The 20468-nt window shown below is 47.1% G+C and overlaps 1 protein-coding gene across 15 annotated transcripts in view; it reads left to right on the plus strand.

The window, feature by feature from the left end:
* Window positions 1-20468, plus strand: part of LOC132392916 (tensin-1-like) — a 389673-nt gene that overhangs the window by 87159 nt on the left and 282046 nt on the right. For 2 of the 15 annotated variants that reach the window (XM_059967490.1, XM_059967492.1), the window contains exon 1: window positions 17128-17637. The exons of 11 other annotated variants lie outside the window; for them this stretch is intronic. In XM_059967490.1, coding sequence (XP_059823473.1) covers window positions 17596-17637 — 42 coding nt within the window. In that variant the 5' untranslated portion in view covers window positions 17128-17595. Of the gene's footprint in view, window positions 1-17126; window positions 17638-20468 lie in introns of those variants that run through there. 2 more of the 15 variants (XM_059967493.1, XM_059967496.1) reach the window with 2 other exon arrangements.

A 20468-nucleotide genomic window follows, 5' to 3' on the forward strand; every position in this document is an offset into this window, starting at 1 on the left:
GGTAATGGGGGGGGGGGTAGATCCCTCACTGTCCAAGGTGGTGATGGGGATAGATCCCTCACTGCCCAGGGTGGTGATGGAGGTAGATCCCTCACTGCCCAAGGTGGTGATGGGGGTAGATCCCTCACTGCCCATGGTGGTGATGGGGGGGATCCCTCACTGACCAAGGTGGTGATGGGGGGGGGGGATCCCTCACTGACCAAGGTGGTGATGGGAGTAGATCCCTCACTGTCCAAGGTGGTAATAGGGGTAGATCCCTCACTGCCCAAGGTGGTGATGGGGGGGGGGTAGATCCCTCACTGCCCAAGGTGGTGACAGGGGTAGATCCCTCACTGTCCAAGGTGGTGATGGGGATAGATCCCTCACTGCCCAAGGTGGTGATGTGGGTATATCCCTCACTTTACTGAAAAGTCAGCTTACCAAGCATTTGAATTGCCGAGGTATGCCTGGCCAAGAACTAAGTGCTGATCGATGGGTTTAGTCAACCATAAGACTAAAAGACATAGGAGCAGAATTAGGCCATTTGGCCCATTGAATCTGTTCTGCCATCCCATCATGGCTGATTTATCATTCCTCTCAACCCCGTTCTCCAGCCTTCCCCCCATAACCTTTGACATTGGATTAGTCAAGAACCTATTAACCTCCACTTTAAATGTACTGAGTGACTTGGCCTCCACAGCCATCTGTGGCAATGAATTCCACAGATTCCCCACTCCCTGCCTGAGGGTATTCCTCCTCATCTCTGCACTGAAGGGAATTTCCTCTATTCCGAGGCTGTGACCCCTGGTTCTAGGCTCCTCCACTACAGGAAACATCCGCTGCACATCTGGGCCCTTCAATTTGCAGTAGGTTTCAATGAAATCCAAACCCCCCTCCCCACCATTCTTCTAAACTCCAGTGACTACAGGCCCAGAGCCATCAAATGCTCCTCATACGTTAACACTTTCATTCCCAGAATCCTTCTTGTGAAGCTCCTCTGGATCCTCTCCAATGCCAGCACATCCTCTCAGATTAGGGCTGAAGGGCCTGTTTTTACATTGACTCTCTCTGTGGCTCGGCAATGAAAGGAGGCGGGTGCCACTTTAAGTATGGTGCTCGCTAGACATCCAGCTGACGATGTGGGTCAATATTAGGTAATTTCACAGTCTGTTTCCTCTGAAGCTCAGCTGTGGTGACTCCCCCGGTACAGACAAACCGCTTCCAGACAGTGAATCCCTCTCCCTTTCGCCACATCACTCCAGACCCTTGACCATCACTGTCTTGGCTTTGATTCACCTCACTGCATCTTCCTGCACCACGCAGAGAAACAATTTAATGTGCTTATTTGGTGATTCAGACGATGGGCAGACTGAGAAACACTTGGCCTTTTTTGGAGAGATTTCAATGGGGAATGCTTTGGAATTTGGGATTCCTGTCAAGGAATGTGAGACACGTGGTTGATGAGAATGGGAGCCAAAACATCGTCAAGCACAGCCTCAGAGAGTACACCCTCCGTTCCACAGCCTCAGAGGGAGCACCCTCCGTTCCACTGTGGCAGCTACGGCTTTTTCTGATGTCGGGGGGATGTCTGGTCTGTAGAATCTTACAAGGGAGGGTCTGATGGGTGTCTGGGGAGATGGAGTGACAGAGGGAATGGTCCCTGTGGCTCGATGGAAGTGCGCAGCTGGGCTAATAGGATCATAAATGGTAGGTTAGGTCAGCAGGAACTACACCCCAGAGTGGCCACTTCATTCCAGAACAGAGCTGTTGAAGTAATTCAGGTTGCTGTATTGTATTCTGGTCACTACCTACAGGAAAGATGTAAATAAGATTGAAAGAGTACAGAGAAAGTTTATAAGGAAGTTGCTGGGAGGACCCGAGTTATAAGGAAATGTTGAATTGGTTAGGAGTGTGGGAGAATGAGGGGAGATTTGATGCAGGTATACAGAATTATGAGTGGTAGAGATAGGGTAAATGTAAACAGGCATTTTCCAGGTTTAGGTGAGACTAGAACTAGAGTTCATAGGTTGAGGGTGAAAGGGAACCTGAGGGGGACCTTCTTCACTCGGAGGGTGATGAGAGTGTGGAGTGAGCTGCCAGCAGAAGTGGGGGATGCGGGTTTGATTTAAGAGAAGTTTGGATAAGTAGATGGGTGGTAGGGATATGGTCCAGATGGCAGTGGGCAGAATAATGGTTCGGCATGACTGAGCGGTCTGTTTCTGTGTTGTAGTGCTCGATGACCCCATAACCCCATTGTCCTGTGTGTGAGTACATGTCTGCACAGGTGGAATGAACAACTTAACTTGCAACAGGCACAAAGCATCACTGAGACAGTATTCACAAGGAACGCATACATTAATTATACCGAATTTTTACACAAAAACATGATTGAAACAGAGTAAATTTTATTGCGAAGTGATCAAAGTGTTCATAGTGATCAAATGACCATTGTGTTGCTAAATGAGTTGGTTCAAGGACCGAATGGTTGAAGGGAACCTGGTGATGTGGGACTTCAGGCTTCTGTACCTCCTGTCTGATGGTAGCTCTGAGAAGGTGGCATGGCCCAGATGGTTGGGGATCTCTGATGATAAACTTTGCCTTCCTGAGGCATACTACCGATGATGGCGAGGGATGTATTGTGCTGAGTCCACTACTCTCCACAGCTTCTTACGTTCCTGCGCATTCGAATTGCCATACCAGACCAGCCAGGGCACTTTCAGCAGGACATCTGTAGAAGTTTGTTTGCACGTTCAGTGCCATGCTGATTAAATGCATGTCAGGACTGGGGATGACAAGAAATTACTTTGGCCAGAGGGTAGTCAATCTTTGGGAGCTTTCAAACCAAGAAAGACTTTTCAGTCATTGAGTCTAAGACCATAAGACATAGGAGCAGAATTAGGCCATTCAGCCCATTGAGTCTGCTCTATCATTCTATCATGATTGATTTATTATCCCTCTCAACCTCATTCTCCTGTCTTCTTCCCACAACCTTTGACACCCTGACTAATTAAGAACCTGTCAACCTTTGCTTTATTTGTATGTCCAATGCTTTGTCTCCACAGCCATCTGTGGCAATGAATTTTTGCAGATTCACCACCCTCTGGCTAAAGAAATTTCTCCCCATCTCCGTTCTAAAGGAACATCCTTGCATTCTGAGATTGAGCCCTCTGATCCTAGACTTCCCCACTATAGGAAACATACTCTCTGCATCCATTCTATCTCGGCCTTTCAATATTCAATAGGGTACTGTGAGATCCCCCCTCATTCATCCAAACTTTGATGAGTACAGCCCAAAGGCATCGAACACTCATAACACATTAACCCTTTTGTTCGTGGTATCATTCTTGTGAACCACCTCTGGAGACCCCAGCACCGCACCTTTTCTTAGATAAGGGGCCCAAAACTGCTCACAATTCTCCAAATGTGGTCTGACTTATAAAACCTTATAAAGGATCAGCATTACATCATGCTTTTATTTCCTAGTCCTCTTGAAATGAATGCTAACATTACATTTGCCTTTCTCACCACAGACTCAACCTTTAACTTAACCTATTTCAGATCTACTTAACTGAAAGTTAAACATATTCAAGTTTGCTGATGACATCACTGTTGTTTGGATGAATCAGAAGTGGTGACAAACCAGCATAGAGGAGGGAGCTGGAAATCTGGCTGAGGGGTGCCATGACAACAACCTCTCAGTCAATATCAGCACAACCAAAGATACAGGAGGAGGAAATTGGGGGCTCATCGGGGTATTGAATTTTCCTAGAAGTTTGCACAGATTTGGCACGTCATGGAAAACTCTGCCAAACTTCTATTGATGCATGATGGAGAGTATTCGACAAGTTGCATCATGGCCTGGTATGGAAATACCAATGCCCAAGATGGGAAAGCCCACAAAAAGTGGTGCATAAGGCCCAGTTCATCACAGTTTATTACCTGCAAGGAGCGCTGCCACAAAAAAGCACCATCCTTGATCCATCATCTTGAGTCCTGGCATCCAGGCCACACCCTTCTCTCACTGCTACCATCAAGATGCAGGTACAGGAGCCTCAGGACCCACAGCCTGGGTTAAGGAACAGTTGTTTCAGCTCAATCATTAGGTTCCTGAACCAGAGTGGATAACTTTACTCACTTCAACTCTGAAATGATTACTGAACTCAACCTACAGACTCACTTTCAGGGACTCTGCAACTCATGGTGTCAGTAATGTCCATTTACTTATTATTATTATTATTACTTGTGTCTTTTTGTATTTGCACAATTTGTCAGTCTTTGTGGGTTAGTTTTTCACTGATTCTATTGTACTTCTTTGTTCTACTGTGAATGCCTGCAAGAAAATGAATCTCAGGGTGGTGCTTGATAATACATATACTTTCACTCTTTGAAACCTTTAAGGAATCTTGCACAAGGACTTTCAAGTCCCTTTGCACCTCTGATTTCTGAATTTTCTCTCTGTTTAGAAACTGGTCTATGTCTTTATTTATTCTACCAGATTGTGTGACCATACTCATTCCAATGCAGCCTTTACATCACAGCAATCAATAATTCAGTGCATATTGATCAAATTGAGAGTTACGGGGATCAGGAAGGAAAGTCATTTTGAGATCTTTGGGTAACAGACTTTCCAACCTGAGGAAAAAGCAGGCGAGGTTTTGGACCGAGACGCTTCCTCGGGACTGAGGGGGGAAGGGGATGAGAGCCAGAGTAAGAAGGTGGGGAGAGAGGAGGAGGACAAGCTGGCAGGTGGTAGGTGAGACCAGCTGAGGGTGAAGATGGATGGGGGATGAAATGAGAAGCTGTGAGGTGGTAGGTGGAAAAGGTAAAGGGCTGAAGAAGAAGGAATGTTGGCTCTTTATTCCTCTGCATAGATGCAGTCTGAGCTCCTGCAGCATTCTGTGCACGCTGATTTGAATTTCCAGCATTGGCAGAATCTCTTGTGCTTATGAAGTTGTTCATGCTGGTTGAGGAGCCTGTCGCTTGGAGGGTAAATACTGTTCCTGAACTGGGTGGAGTGGGACCTAAAGCCCCTGTACCTCCTGCCTGAAAGCAGCAAGAAGAGAGCGTGGCCTGGAGTGGGGTCTTTGATGAAGGTCAAGTCCCCTCTCATCCTACTTCTCTTCAAAGAGAAAAGCCCCAGTTCACTCAACCTTTTCTTGTAAGACATGTTGGTGTGAAACAGGAGAGGGGAATTAAAATGGCTGCCAACCCTCACACAGAGGAGTGGACAAGGGCACCTTCTGGAAGAAAGGCAATGTGAGTGGAAGGGAATGCATGCAACCAGATCATTAAGGCTGGGAGGACGGGTTGCAAGTAAAGTATTTATAATCTTTGGCATTCAGTACAAAAGAATGGTTAATCCTTTACAAAGCATTAGTTAGGCATTGGCTGATGTTCAGTGCTGGATACACCGAACATCAGCGTGTGTGGGTTGGGGTGGTGGGGGGGGTGGAGATTTACAGCAATAAAGATACAATTGAAAAAAACTGGGATTATCCTCTACAAAGCAGAGACACACTTAAGGAAAATAATTGCTGTTTACTAATGCAGTGTGGCACAGTTGCATCGTAGTTAGCACAATGCTTTACAGCACAAGCGGTCGGGGTTCAATTGCAGGTCAGAATTGGTACGTTTTAACCCGTGACCACTTGGGTTTTCTCCGGGTGCTGCAGTTTCCTCCCACATTGCAAAGACCTATGGGTTAGTTCAAATTCAACTTTAATTGTCATACGTGAATACAGCCAAACGAAACCGTGTTTCTCCGGGGCCAAGGTGTAAAACACCGGACTAACAGTCACACAGCACAAGATACATATAGCACATATAAAATAGCAATAAACATAAAGTCACACAAAAAAAAACTCGAATCCCTGAATCCATGGATGTTGTCTGCATGAGCAAGGCGGCAGCAGTCTCCAGCTTGTCCTCCAGCGAGCAAGCGCTGGAGGACAGCACTGACACGAGCATGGATGCTGCACCACGCTGACTCTGATGCCTCTCTCCTGGGCGGCTGCAAACAGGTGACACCATGGTGTGAGGCCTCGTCTGCGCTACAATTGAGGCCACACAGCACCCCGCTGTCGGTCCCGCCAGTAATCCGGTGAACTGGAGTTGCAACAGTCCACATTACCGATGTCCAACGGGGTCTTGCAGTCATAAGAATGACAGCTATGACAATCGCTCACTGTTAGACTGCACACTGCCTTTATGCACCAGCTCTGACTGCCTCTCTCTGTAGCAGGCAGCAGTGTGGTCCGCATCAAGCCCAGCTCCTCCAGGAACGAGCAACTCACTGTTGGGGTAGACCTGCAGTACTTGAACATCCAGCAGTGATACAATTATAAAAAGGATATTTAAAAAATACAGTAACACCTTTAGTTGGCTTCATAGAGGCCTCTGTGCCTGAGCGCACCGCCATCTTATTGGGTTTATTATCACTGGCACATTGTGAAATTTGTTGTTTTATGGAAGCAGTACAGTGCAAAACCTAACATACAATAAAGAAACCGGATGCTCCGGTTTCTTCCCACGTTCCAAGGATGTACGGGTTAGGATTAGAAAGTTGTGAGCATGCTCTGTTGGTGCCAGACGCGTGGTGATTTTTGTGGGCTGCTCCCAGCACATCCTCGGACTGCACTGGTTGTTGGTGCAAAACCATGCATTTCACCGTATGTTTCGATGTGCATGAGATAACTAAAACTAATCCCTAAAAGTAAAGTGGATGGGCGGTGAGCAGCCCTTTACCTCTTCCACCTATCCCCTGCCATCTCTTTACTTCGTCCCCTTTCCCCACCCACCCACTTTACCCCTCACCTGGTCTCTCCCATCACCTGCCCCCTTCCCCTCCCCCACCTTCTTATTCTGGCTTTTGCCCCCTTCCTTTCCAGTCCTGATTAAGGGGCTCAGCCAAAAGCTTTGACTGTTTATTCCCCTCCATAGATGCTGCCAGACCCGCTGAGTTCCTCCAGCGTTTTGTGTGTGTGTAGTTCAACTTTTTCGGCATCTGCAGAATCTCTTGTTTAAGAACCGGAGGGCATAAGGTGATGGGGAAAGCTTGAAAATTGACCCAAGGGGCATCTTCTTCACATAGGGGGTGGTCAGTGTATGTGATGAGCTGCCAGAGGGAGTGGTTGAGGCAGGTATGATGACAACGTCTAACATACTTTTGGACAGCTACATGGATAGGAGAGGCTCTTCAGATTTTCTGATTCAGAGTTATTCATCGTGTGTACGTCAGAACTTACAGTGAAATGTGTCATTCGCGTTAAATCCAACACAAGCTCACATTCTGGCCCCAACATAGCATAAGCACAGTGTTCCGCTGAACAACCCAGGCAACAATAACAACTGGAAAACAACGGCAAAACCTGCCCCTTCCCCATCCACCTTCTCACACACACAGTCAGGCCTCCTACCCCAGGACGGGCTGCCTCTGGGCCTCCGGGCTTCCAGTTCCTGGCCCGGACTCTCAAAATCACCGACGTTGGGCCTACAACCTCCAGTCCCTGGCCCGGACTCACAGACACACAGACATCGGGCATCTGACCTCTGGACAAGGTTTAATAGGTGTGGGCAAATGGGACTGGCTTGGATCGGACACCTTGGTCTGTGGACGAGTTGGGCCAAAGGGATCTGTTCCCATGCTGTGTGAGTCTGGCTCAGCATCACCTTGCTATCTGTCTCCATATCCCCTGACTCACTCAAAAACTATAGATCTGCAGGCCTTCCAGGGTGACGCAGTTAGCATAATGCTGCCACAGCGTACACGGAGAGTAAAATACTCACCAAGAACACAGCCCAGGAACAGGCCCTTAGCCTGTCACATCTGCGCCAAACACAATTCTGGATAAAACCAGTTCCTTCTGTTAGATTTTGTACCTTCAAAACATTAAGCTAATTCAAAGAAAATACAGGAGTCCAGGAATGCAGGTATAACTTTGAATTTATTTTAATTGAGGCACCTACGTATCACATAATAGCGTGATGATCCTGTAATGAATTATCTAAATGAACAGGAATTATTAATAAAGCAATATATATATAAGATTACGCAAATATTGCTGAAATATTAATTACACGACTCCTTCAGTCTGTACACTCTCCATATCCCTCCACAATCCCTGCTCACTGGGGCAGTGCAGTAATGTAGCAGTTCACATAATGGTTTAGAGTGTCTGCTGCCCGAGGTCCATTCGTGCCACTGCCCGTGAGGAGTTTGTAGGTTGTCCCCATGACCGTGTGGGTTTTCTCCGGGTGCTCCGGTTTCCTATCACAGTCCAAAGACGTACGGGTTGGGATTAGTAAGTTGTGGGCATGTTAGGTTGGCACAGGAAGCTTGGCAACATTTGTGGGCTGCCCCCAGCACATACTTCAGTGGTGTGTTGTTGACGCAAACACTGTACTGTATGTTTTGATGTTTCGATACACATGTGGCAAATAAATTTCATCTTTAAATCATCATTTGTGTATCTAAAAGCCTCTCAAATGGTTCAATGCTACCTGCCTCTACCATCATTCCAGGTGTCACACTCCAGCCTCTCATCACTCTCAGCGCAAAACCCTTGCCCCACACCTCCCGTTAAAACTTGCCCCTTCTGCCTGTAAACCCTCTCACATTTCACTTGGAGAAAGGCTCTGAATGACTACCCTGTCACTGCCTCTCATGAATTTGTAACCTTCTGTCAGGTCCGAGGACATGCCAAGGGCAGCCGGCAAATGTCGCCAAGTTTCTAGTGCCAACTAGGCGTGCCCACAACTTTTTAATCATAACCTGACCTGTACAGGTCAGGCCTCTCCTCTGCCTCTTCTCCAGGGGAACCTGAATCAGAAACAGGTTTAATATCTTGTGAAATCTGTTGTGCTGTGCTAGTAGTACATTGCAATACATAATAATTTTTTAAAATGATAACTTAACAATAAGAAATATATATAAATATATTAAGTAAGTAGTGAAAAAGGAGAGTGAAAAATGGTGAGCTAGTGTTCATTGTGCATTCAGAAGTTGGATGGCAGAAGGGTAGAAGCCATCTCTAAAACTTAGAGTGTGTATCTTCAGGCCCCTGTACCTCCTTTCTGGTGGTAGCAATGAGAAAAGGGCATGCCCTGGGGGTCCTGAATGATTGATACTGCCTTTTTGAGGTGTTGCCTTTTGAAGGTGTCCTCATTGCTGGGAGGCTGGTGCCCAAGATGGAGCTGGCTGAGTTTACAACTTTCTACAGCTTTTTCCAATCCTGTGCAGTGGCCCCTCCACAGCAGACAGTGAGAACGCTCTTGCACGGTACATCTCCAGCGGGAGTCTTTAGTGACATGCCCAAGCTTGTCTACCCTCTCCTTGTAGCACCTGCTCTCTAGTCCAGCCAGCATCCTGGCAAACCTCTTCTGCACCCCCTGCAAAGTCCCCACACCTTTCCTGTAGTGGGATTCACATTCTGCGTGGAAGAGTGAGCCACTTGCCTGGGCGTCCGGAATCTTGAACATTTGGATTACAGATTCTGGCAGTGAGATTGCGAAAGCATGGAGATTTTCAAAGTACCAGGGAGAGTACAGTCTGAGTGGGTAAAAGTTCTGAAGTCAGCGAGCCTACTGGAGGCCCAAAGACGGCCTTTCCTGGGGTTGGTGGCCTGTCTGTGTATGTGCATGCGTAGGTGAGATGGAAGGGGCTTGTTGTGCATTGATTAGATCATATGACTATAAGACGTAGGAGAAGACTTTGGCCATTCAGCCATTCAAATCTGCTCTGACATTCCAATATGGGCTGATTTATTATCCCTCTTAACCCCACTCTCCTGCCTTCTCTCTGTAATTTTAGGTATACCGACTAATCTAGAACCTACCAACCTCTGATTTAAATATACCCAGTGACTTGGCCTCCACAGCTGTCAATGGCCCTGAGTTCCCCAGATTCACCGGTGCTGGTCTGTCCTGTCCAGGACTCTGAGCAAGCTGTGCGTGCGTGCGCTCAGGCTCCGATGAGTGATGCTGCTGGCAGGCGTTCAGGAATGTCCTTCCTTGTTTTAATATAGTGCGAACTGCAAGAGTTCCCATTTCAGTCCCCGGGTGTGGCCTGGGATTCTTTTGTCCTGGATTCTGAGTAGTCAGGGCTGCTGTTTACAACAATCAGGGTTGATCCTGGGATACCAGGTGAAGGAAGCCAAAAAGTAGAGGACACAGGTTTAAGGTGGGAGGGGAAGGATTTAGTAGAGACTTGAGAGGCAACCACTTCACGCAGGGGGTGGTGAGTATACAGAATGAGCTGCCAGAGGAAGAGATAGAGGTATGAACAATTCCAATGTTTGATTGGTTTGGAATGGTTTAGACCTGGGGTTCTCAACTATGAACGTGATATCCCAATGAAGGTCCTCAACCCGAAACATTGACTGCTCATTCATTTCCATTGATGCTGCCTGACCTGCTAAACTCCTCCAGCATTTTGTGTGTGTTGCTCTGGATTTCCAGCATCTACAGAATCTCTTGTGATTATCATTGAGATCTTGTCTACCTGCACTGTACTTTCCCTGTAACTTCTGCATTTTATTCGGCATTCTGATATTCTTTTTCCTTGTTCTGCTTCAATGCACTGTGCGACGATCTGATCTATATGAACAGAATGCAAGACAGTTTTTCACTGTATCTCAGTACATGTGACAATAATAAACCTAATTCTAATTAATGCAGGCAAATGGGAGTAGTGTACATGGTCAGAAGGGTCAGCATGGATGTGATGGGCTGAAGGACCTGTTTCTGTGGTAGAGAACTCTATGATTCCATGACACAGCAAGGCCTTGAGATAGTTAATAGCATCTTGGGATAGTCTGCATTTAACGATCAGGTCTAACCAGGAGGGATAAACCCCAAGGCCTTATCAGGTCTAACCAGGAATGATAAACTCCAGGGTCCGATCAGGTCTAACTGTGGGTGATAAACTCCAGGGTCTGATCAGGTCTAACCAGGAATGATAAACTCCAGGGTCCGATCAGGTCTAACTGTGAGTGATAAACTCCAGGGTCTGATCAGGCCTAACTGTGAGTGATAAACTCCAGGGTCTGATCAGGTCTAACTGCGAATGCCATGGGAAGCTGGGTAAGTAACTGCTGGAACAATGGCTGAGATATTTGTTAGCCATGGGTGAAAAGTGTCTGAAGATGGGGGGTGGGGGGGGGTGGTATTATTGTGCCTTTATGTAAGAGGAACAGCAAAGAACAATCTATGAACCTTAGACCAGTAAGCCTGACACCTGTGGTAGGCAAGTTACTGGAGGGGACCCTGAAGGGTAAGGTTTGTATGCGTTTGGAAAGACGGGTTGATGTTTCTGTATGTGTGACTGTCAGTAGTGGAAAGGGTGAGCAGTTTCAATTTCCTGCTGTTAGCATCTCTGGAGATCTGTCCTGGGCCCAGCATGTCAATACAATTACAATGAAGGCACAGCAGTGGCTATATTTCATTAGGAGTTTGAGGAGACTTGGTTTGACACAAAGACTCTCGCAAATTTCTGCAGATGGACAATTCTGTCTGGTTGCAACACCATCTGGTATGCAGACACTGATAAACAGGACCGGAGAAAACTGCAGAGGCTGCAGACTCAGTCAACTCCATCGCCTCCCCATCGAGGGCATCTTCAATAGACATAAGAACATAAGACATACAAGCAGGAGTCGGCCATCTGGCCCGTTGAGCCTGCTCCACCATTCAATAAGATCATGGCTGATCTGGCCACGGCCTCATCTCTACCTACCTGCTTTTTCCCCTTTTGAGGTGAGGCCTCAGAAAGATGGCATCCTTCATTCAGTACCTCAGTTACCCAGGACATGCTCTTTTCTCATTGCTACCATCAAGGAGGAGGTGCAGGAGCCTCAAGACATCCCTACCATCCATATACATATCTACGCTTCTCAAGTGTTCCACACTCACAACACCCTCTGAGTGAAGAAGTTCTCCTTCAGGTTGCCCTTAAATTTTTCACCTTTCACCCTTAACCTATGACCTCTGGTTCTAGCCTACACCGTCTCAGTGGGATGCTACCCTATCTATACCCCTCATAATTTTATATACCTCTATCAAATCTCCCATCACTCTCCTATGCTCCATGGAATAAAGTCCTAACCTATTTAGCCTTTCCTTATAACTCAAGTCCTCAAGTCCTGGCCACATCCTTGTAAATTTTCTCTGTACTCTTTCAATCTTATTGACATTTTTATTGTAGGAAGGTGACCAGAGCTGCTCACAATACCCCAAACTAGCCCTCATCAGCCTCTTCAATTGAGTGTTTTGGAGAGGTCACCAGGAAGGAATGAGGGCAGGCTGGAAGATTCCATCCGTATGGACTTCAGTAAGGGTATTGGTATTGGTTTATCACTGTCACCTGTACCGAGATACCGTGAAGAGCTTGTCTCGTATTCTCTTCATAAAGATCAGATGATTACACAGTGTATTGAGGTAGGAGAAGGTAAAACAATAACAGAATGAAGTGTTACAGTCGCAGAGAAAGTGCTGAAGCTGGGCTTCTTTCTGGTTGATGTACAGGCAGAAATCCCCGGAGATGGGTCAGGAAACTCTCTCCACCCAGTCTCTTCCTATTTTGTTCCTTGACCAGCAGCAGGCTGCTTTCTTATTGGCTGAGCATTAATGAGGTTCCAGCAGCCACTACAGAAAACTTTGCGTGACTACTGAGAGTTTTCTTAACCATTTAATGAGACAAGGGCTGAACAGTTGGATACATCACTGAGTTCGTTCCAACTTCTGTATAAACGAATGAGCATTCTCCCTGGGTTAGAAGAGTTCGGTGAAAATTTACAAGGCTTTTGACAGAAACTTGAGGACATGAGTTACAGGGAAAGGTTGAATAGGCCAGGACTTTATTCCCTAGAGTGCAGGAGAATGAGGGGAGGTCTTGTAGAGGTATACAAAATCATAGAGTGTATAGGTAGGGTGAATGCATGCAGGCTTTTTGCATCAGGTTGGGTGAGACTAGATCTGGAGGTCATAGGTTTGGAGTACTGTGTGCAGTTCTGGTTTTCAACCTATAGGAGAGATATCAATCAATAAGACCATAGGCCATTTGGCCCATCAAGTTTTATCCTTCCCATCCCACTCTCCTGCCTCCTCCCTGTAACCTTTGATGCCCTGACTAATCAAGAACCTATTAACCTCCACTTTAAATATACTCAATGACTTGGCCTCCAAAGCCATCAGTGGCAAAGAACTCACCACCCTCTGGCTAAAGAAATTCCTCCTCATCTCTGTGTAAATGGACATCCCTCTGTTATGAGGCTGTGTCCTCTGGTCTTAGATTCCTAAGCTACAGGAACATCTTCTCCACGTCCACTGTATCCAAGCCATTAAATATTTGAATGATTTCACTGAGATTTTCCCTGCTCCCCAATTCAGTAGTGATTAGCCTGCTGGTGGCATGGTGGCATCGGTGCCGCACTTCGGAGCGAAGGCTCCTGAGTTCGAGTCCAGCCGGCCCCCTTGCACGCTTTCCATCCGTGCTGGGTTGAGCGTCAAGCTAGCAAATCGGCCTTGTGAAAATAAGAAAGCCTGCTGAAAAACACCATCACGATGGCGTCCCGATGACTCCACTCACAGTTAAGGGCTTTTCTCTTCTTCTTCCATTTCAGTGAGGACAGACGCAAGCCATCAAACAATCCTCATACTTTAACCCTTTCATTCCCAGGATCATTCTTGTGGCCCTCCTCTGGACCCTCTCCAATGCCAGCATATTTTTTTCTTCGATAAGAGGTCCAAAACTGCTCACAATATTTCAAGAGTGGTCTGCCCAATGCCTCATAAAGCCTCAGCATCCCACACTTGCTGTTGTATTCTAGTCCTCTCAAAATGAATGCTAACATTGTATTTACCTTCCTCACCACTGACTCGATCTGCAAGTTAACCTTTAGGGAATCCTGCACAAGGTTGATTTTAAAATTTTCTCCTCATTTAGAAACTTTAATCCTTCTACCAAAATACCTGACCATACACTTTCCTGCACTATATTCCATCTGCCACTTCTTTGCCCATTCCCCCAATCTGTCCCAGACATTGTGCAGAGACCCTGCTATCTCAACACTACCTGCCCCTCCACCTACTTTTGTATCGTCCACAAACCTGGGCACAAAACCATTGATTCTGTTACCCAGATCATTGATATATAGTGGAAAAAGAAGTGGTCTCAATACTGAGCCCTGCAGAACTCCACTAGTCTCCGACAGTCAACCAGAATAGGCCCTCTTTATTCCCACTCTTTGTCTCCTGGCTGTATCCATGCTAATATCTTTCCTGTAATACCACGGGCTCTTACCTTGTTAAGGGCCTTCTAAAAATCCAAATAAACTACGTTCACTAACTCTCCTTAGACTATCCTCCGTGATATTTCCTCAAAGAATTCCAGTAGGCAATATTTCCCCTTAAGGCAAACATACCAACTATGACCTACTTTATCATGTACATCCAAGTACATCCTTAATAATGGACTCCAACACCTTTCCGACCACTGACGTCAGGCTAACTGGCCTGTAATTTCCTATCTTCTGCCTCCCTCTCTTCTTAAAGAGTGAATAAGTTTGAAAGGGTGCAGAGAAAATTAACAAGGATGTTGCCAGGTCTTGAGAATCCGAGTTATAGAGTTGAATAGGTTAAAACTTTATTCCCTGGGGCCCCTCAATTATTGGAGAAATGCACCACCTCTGGGACCCATATGAGTGGCATCAGTTCTATTGGCTTGCAGGAAGGTAGCAGCACATGGAGTCTGATTGTAAGAATGGAAGTGGTTTGCACAGTTTATTCTTGCAAATAATATTTTATTATGTAATAGTACTAGGCTTCTATCGGTCAGGGTTGACCATGGGCTGTTGCATCCTAGCTGTCAGGATACGCAGGCCTGGGCAGTACAATATGGAGAGCAAGCTGTCGCCCATGTAGCAAGCTCCCCCTCTCCACGCATCTGATGAACCCAAAGGGACGGCAGAGGCCGACACAGTTTGGCACCGGCAGTGATGCAGGAGTTGCCAGTCAGCATTGATTTAGGGGTTCCAGCTCAGGATTTTTCCCTTGGGATTTACTTCCGAAGCCTTCCCCATGGGTGGGTATAGCCGCAAGGCAGTGGAAGTTTGAGATCAGAGTTTTTCACTGTATTTCAGTACATGTGACAGTAATAAACCAATTCCAACTTTGATTCCAACTAATTAACATCTGCAGAGAAAGTACTCTCCTCTGGCGTAGGAGAGGACGGACCTAGTGTAGATGGAAAAAAAGGCAAGTACAATAACAAGATTTAACAAGCATTTGGACAGGAAAGGTTTTGAGTCAAACCTGGGCAAACGGGACTAACTTAGATGGGAATCTTGGTTGACATGGAGAAGTTGTACTGAATTATGTGCTGTCTGACTCTCTTGAGTGTGCCTTTGGGTTGAATTTCCCTTGCTCCCACTCGCCCAACGCCCGCCACCTGTTTCCCGTCCAACTATTGTCTGTGTTTCCCTGGGCTCCCCCTCTCCAGGAGAACATTCCGCATCTTCCCCCCTCATCTGGCTTCACCTTTCACCTTCCAGCTTGTACTCCTTCCCCTCCCCACACCTCTTCCCCTCTGCACACCTCTTCCCTTTCCTTTTCAGCCTGATGAAGGATCTTGGCCTGGAACGTTGACTGTGTATCCTCCTCCATAGATGCTGCTTGACCTGCTGAGTTCCTCCAGCATTTTGTGTGTGTTACTAAAAATAAGATATACTTATTTAGAACGTATAGAGAAACTTGAAGATAAGTTTCTTTAACTTAGACAGGCAGATAGATGATAGAAAAAAGGAGGTCTCTCTAGGAGAGAAGGAGTAGATTTATCTTAGAGTAGGTTATAAGGTTGGCTCAACACCGTGGGCCAAAGGGTTTGTCCTGTGTTCGATGGACATGTTTCTGTTGTTGTGTGCGGGCGTGGCCCTCTCTGCAGCTCTTGCCTCAGGCAAACATCCCCTGTTGGTGAACTTGTTTTCCCACTTGGCGTTGGCACTTCCCGTCATTTCTGCTCTCCGCACTGTTTGTTTTTGGTAGGAAGCAGTGTTCTGGACGGGAACATCAAAGTGGTCTCCAAGGAACCTTTAGAGCAGAATGCAAACAAGAGTTAAGCACTGTTAGCGGGGCCAGGAGGGGAAGGCAACACCTTGAGAGCAAGCGTTCGGAAATGGCCATTGGTGCCACTGGGGAAGTGAGTCACATGGGTGTGAACAGATGAGTGTGCAAGGTGGGTGGGGCCTGTGTTGGTTAGGGCACACCAGAAGGGTGTGTATCACATGGTTCTGAGGAAGAGCAGCCCACAAGACCATAAGACATAGGAGCAGAATTAGGCCATTCAGCCCACTGAGTCTGCTCTTCCATTCCTTCGTGGCTGATTTATTTTCCCTCTCAACCCCATTCTCTTGTCTTTTCCTGATTACTTTTGACGCCCTGACTAATCAAAAGCCTACCAACCTCCACTTCAAAAATACCCAGTGACTTGGCCTCCACAGCCATCTGTGGCAATGAATTCCACAGATTCACCATCCTCTGGCTAAATAAATCCCTCCTGATCTCTGTTCTAAAGGGACATTCTTCTATTCTGCAGCTGTGCCCTCTTCCACGGTAGGAAACATTCTTTCCCCATCACTCCATCTAGACCTTTCAAAATTCAATTGGCTTCAGTGAGATCCCTGCACACTCTTCCGAACTCCAGCGAGTAAAGGTCCAAACCATTACGTTCTCCTCAAGCGTGAGCCCACTCATTCCCGTGAACCTCCTCTGGACCCTCTCCAATGCCAGCACATCCTTTCTTAGACAAGAGGCCCAAAACTGCTCACTATTCACCAAGTGTGACCTGACCAAAGCCTTACAAAGCCTCAATATTATATCTTGCTTTTGAATGAATGCTAACATTAAATTTGCCTTCCTTACCACCAGCTCAACCTGCAAGTTAACCTTTAGGGAATCCTGCATGAGGGCTGCCAAGTCCCATTGCACCACTGATATCTGAATTTGCTCCCCATTTAGAAAGTATTCTATGCCTTCATTACTTCTACCAAAGTGCATGACCGTACACTTTTCAATGCTGTGGGTTGGTGTGTGGAGGGCTATGGTCCAATGTGGATTAATGGACTAGGCAGAATAACATTTTGGCATGCAGTAGATGGGCCAAAGGGCCTGTTTCTGTGCAGTGGTGCCCTTTGACTCTAATCCTACCAAAGCCAGGGTTGGTCTGTGTTGTGTGTGTGCGTGTGTGTGTGTGCGTGCCTGTTGCACCAGACTGAGCCAGTAATGCAGCCGGCTCAGGTGCCGATGTACATCTGTGTGTACACTTCCGTCTCCCTTTGGTGCGCGCTCGGTAACTGTGTTTGGACCCCTGCCAGTGCTCAGGGGGTGCAAGAGACCTGTGCGCATTTGGGTGGCGTGCACACTCTCTGCTCGCAGGAACTGTGCACTTGCCAGCAGCGGCAGGAATGCGCTGTAAAATGCGAGCCAGACTTGAAAGGAAGCGCATGTTAAGAACCCATTCGGGAGGGTGTGTGGAGCCGGGCTTCCTCTGTACAATAGCTTCAGCCAAAGCTGCGTCTGTGCGCAGAGCAGATGCAAAACTGGCATTGAGCTGCAGCCCCGGCAATCATGCAGACATGGACAAGCATTGCTGAACCCTTCACTTGTCAGGTAAATCATTCTCTTTCTCTTTCGGCACTGATTTACGCCTCCCAAAAGCAGGGAGTATCAGAGAACAGTCTGCAGATTCAGCAAACGTTCCGCGATCTGGCCCTCTGCCACCTCCTAACTGAAGCAAAAGGACATGTAGTTTTGCACTGGAGGTCAGCAGAACTCGACAAACAGGCAGAGGTGGGGGGGGGGGGGGGGGGGAGGTGAGGCTGGCTTCAGCCGTCCACCGTTACGCAGTGGGCTAGAGTTGTAGTTGAGGCTTGCAGGAGCGGTCACTGACCTGTTGGGGAACACCCTCCGACTGGTCCTGGGTATCAGCCCAAGGAGACCCTGGACCGCACTGACTGTGGTGTGGTGGATGTTTTCTGTTTGTAGAATTCCATACGAAGGTCACCCTCACTGAAGGAGTCAGGTCAGCGGCTGCCTTGTCTCCCCTGTCTCTGCCTCGCAGGGGTTACTTGGCAGTGGTCAGGACCCCGAATCCTAACAAGCTACCCCTCTCTCTCGAAGCTGGGAGGCAGTGGTCAGTGATCATGAGTGGGGACTGTGCTCGACAACTCCACTGCTCTTTTAGTCGGGAGTCACTGTTATCAGGAGCAGGAGTCCCAGCAGATTCTCCCTCTCTTACTCGAAGCCAGGAGTCACTGGGTCCTGGCTCCCGGTCGCTGACTTGACTCCGAGTTGGGTGTGGACATCTGTGAGATTGGACTTTGTGCGAACATTTCCCACACAGAAACATCCAGGAACCTTGCCTGACTGCTCTCTCGCTCTAACTGTAATAAGAATGTGTTTAGCATACTTGCCTTTATTAGTCGAGGCAGTGAGAGACATTTAAATAGACATGCGAATGTGAGGAAATAAAAGGATATGGACGTTGTGTAGGCAGAAGAGATTAGTTTAGTTGGCCATTTGATTCCTAATTTAATTGGTTTGGGACAGCATTGTGGGCTGAAGGGCCTGTTCCTGTGCTGTGTGTTCTGTGTTCTGATCTAATTCCTTAATATGGCAGAGGAAAAAAGTAGTGACTGGAGAGTTTCAGATGGTGGTTTTTCAGCTTCAATTGAAAAGGGTCCCTTTCCCTAACCCCCGGTATTAGCTTCAGGCTCCCTGTCCTTTCTCTCCCCCAGCCCCACCCTGCTAACTCTGTCTACGTTCTCCCTACTCTCAGTCTCTCTTTCATTCACGACCTCTAACATCTTCCTTTCCGAAGAAAAGATGACGAAGATGCTAGAAATCTAAAATGAAAAACAGAAAATTGGTAAATTGGTTTATTATTGTCAAATGTCAAAGAATCCTATGGTACAGAAACGGGCTGTTCGGCCCATCTAGCCCATGCTGAAGTATTTTTCTGACTAGTCTTGTGCCTGGATCATTGCCCTCCATAACCTTTCAATCTGTGTACTTACCCAAACTTGTGCTAAATAATGAAATTGTCCCCACATCCAAGTTCAACCTCAGTGAAAAAAGCCTGCTTGCATTTACCCTGCTTTGCATCCTATCGATACAGATCAGATCATTACACTGTATATTGAGGTAGAACAAGGGAAAACAATAACAGGGTGCAGAATAAAGTGTTACAGTTCCAGAGAAGGTGCAGTACAGGTAGACAATAAGGTGCAAGATCATAATAATGTAGATGGTGAGGTGAAGAGTCTATCTTATCATATTAGGGAACTGTTCAGAAGTCTTATAACAGCGGGATAGAAGCTGTTCTTCAACCTGGTGGAACGTGCTTTCAGGCTTTTGTATCATCTTCGATTTACTGAGCCAGTGTAGACAGAATCCGTGGAGGGGAGGCTAGTTCCCGTGATGTGCTGGGCTGTGCCCACAACTCTCTGCGATCACGAGCAGAGAATTTGCAGTCCCAAGCTGTGATGCATCTGGACAGGGCGCTTTCTAAGGTGAATTGATAAATATTGGTGAAGGTCAAAGGGGACGTGCCAAATTTCTTTAGCCTCCTGAGGAAATAGAGGCATTGGTGAGCTCTCTTGGTTGTGATGTCAACATGATTGGACCAGTAGGGGATATTGGTGATGTACGCTCCTCGGAACTGCGATAATCGTAGTGGAAATGTTGCTGCCTATGCTTAATGATTATGGTCTGTCGGTCAGGCATGTCAAGTGCTGTACTGTTCTGCGTTCTATGTTCTAAGCAAGCCATCATAGTGATTAGCATACTGCTTTAAGCACCAGTATCAGCGAACGGGGTTTAATTCCCGCTGACGTCCGTAAGGAGTGTACATTCTCCCCGTGACCCTACTGGTTTCCTCCGAGTGCTCCGGTTTCCTCCTGCATTCCAAAGTCATACGGGTTAATTGGTTGATTAGTCATATGGGTGTAAATGGACTGTGTTGGCTCGATGGACCGGGAGGGCCCGTACGGTGCTGTATCAAAGATGCTATCTGACCTACTGAGTTCCTTCAGTATTTTGTGAGTGTCGCAGATTTCCAGCTGGTAAATGTCTTGTGCTGTAGACTTGGACCCAGGGGACCCAGGACACTGCCCTGTGGAGGCTCTGAGGCCAAAATAGACCAAAACCGTTGACTGTCTATATCCACCCGTAGATGCTGCATGACCCACCGAGTTCCTTCAGCACTCTGTGCATTGCTGTAGATTTCAGCTTCCACAGTCCATGGCGTCTCCTGCAGAGGTGTTCTGGACCTGGAACGTTTGACCTCCAATGCCCACAGCCACCTTCCCAGGTGTCCCCCACATCTGCCGACCGCATCCTCACTTGTGGCAAAGGCTGGGGTCTGCTGCTCCATGAAACCCCGGTTAGACCACACTTGGGAATATTGTGTTCAGTTCTGGTCACCTGACTGTGGGAAGAAT

Source organism: Hypanus sabinus, chromosome 4 (assembly GCF_030144855.1).
Source record: "Hypanus sabinus isolate sHypSab1 chromosome 4, sHypSab1.hap1, whole genome shotgun sequence".
NCBI lineage: Eukaryota > Metazoa > Chordata > Chondrichthyes > Myliobatiformes > Dasyatidae > Hypanus > Hypanus sabinus.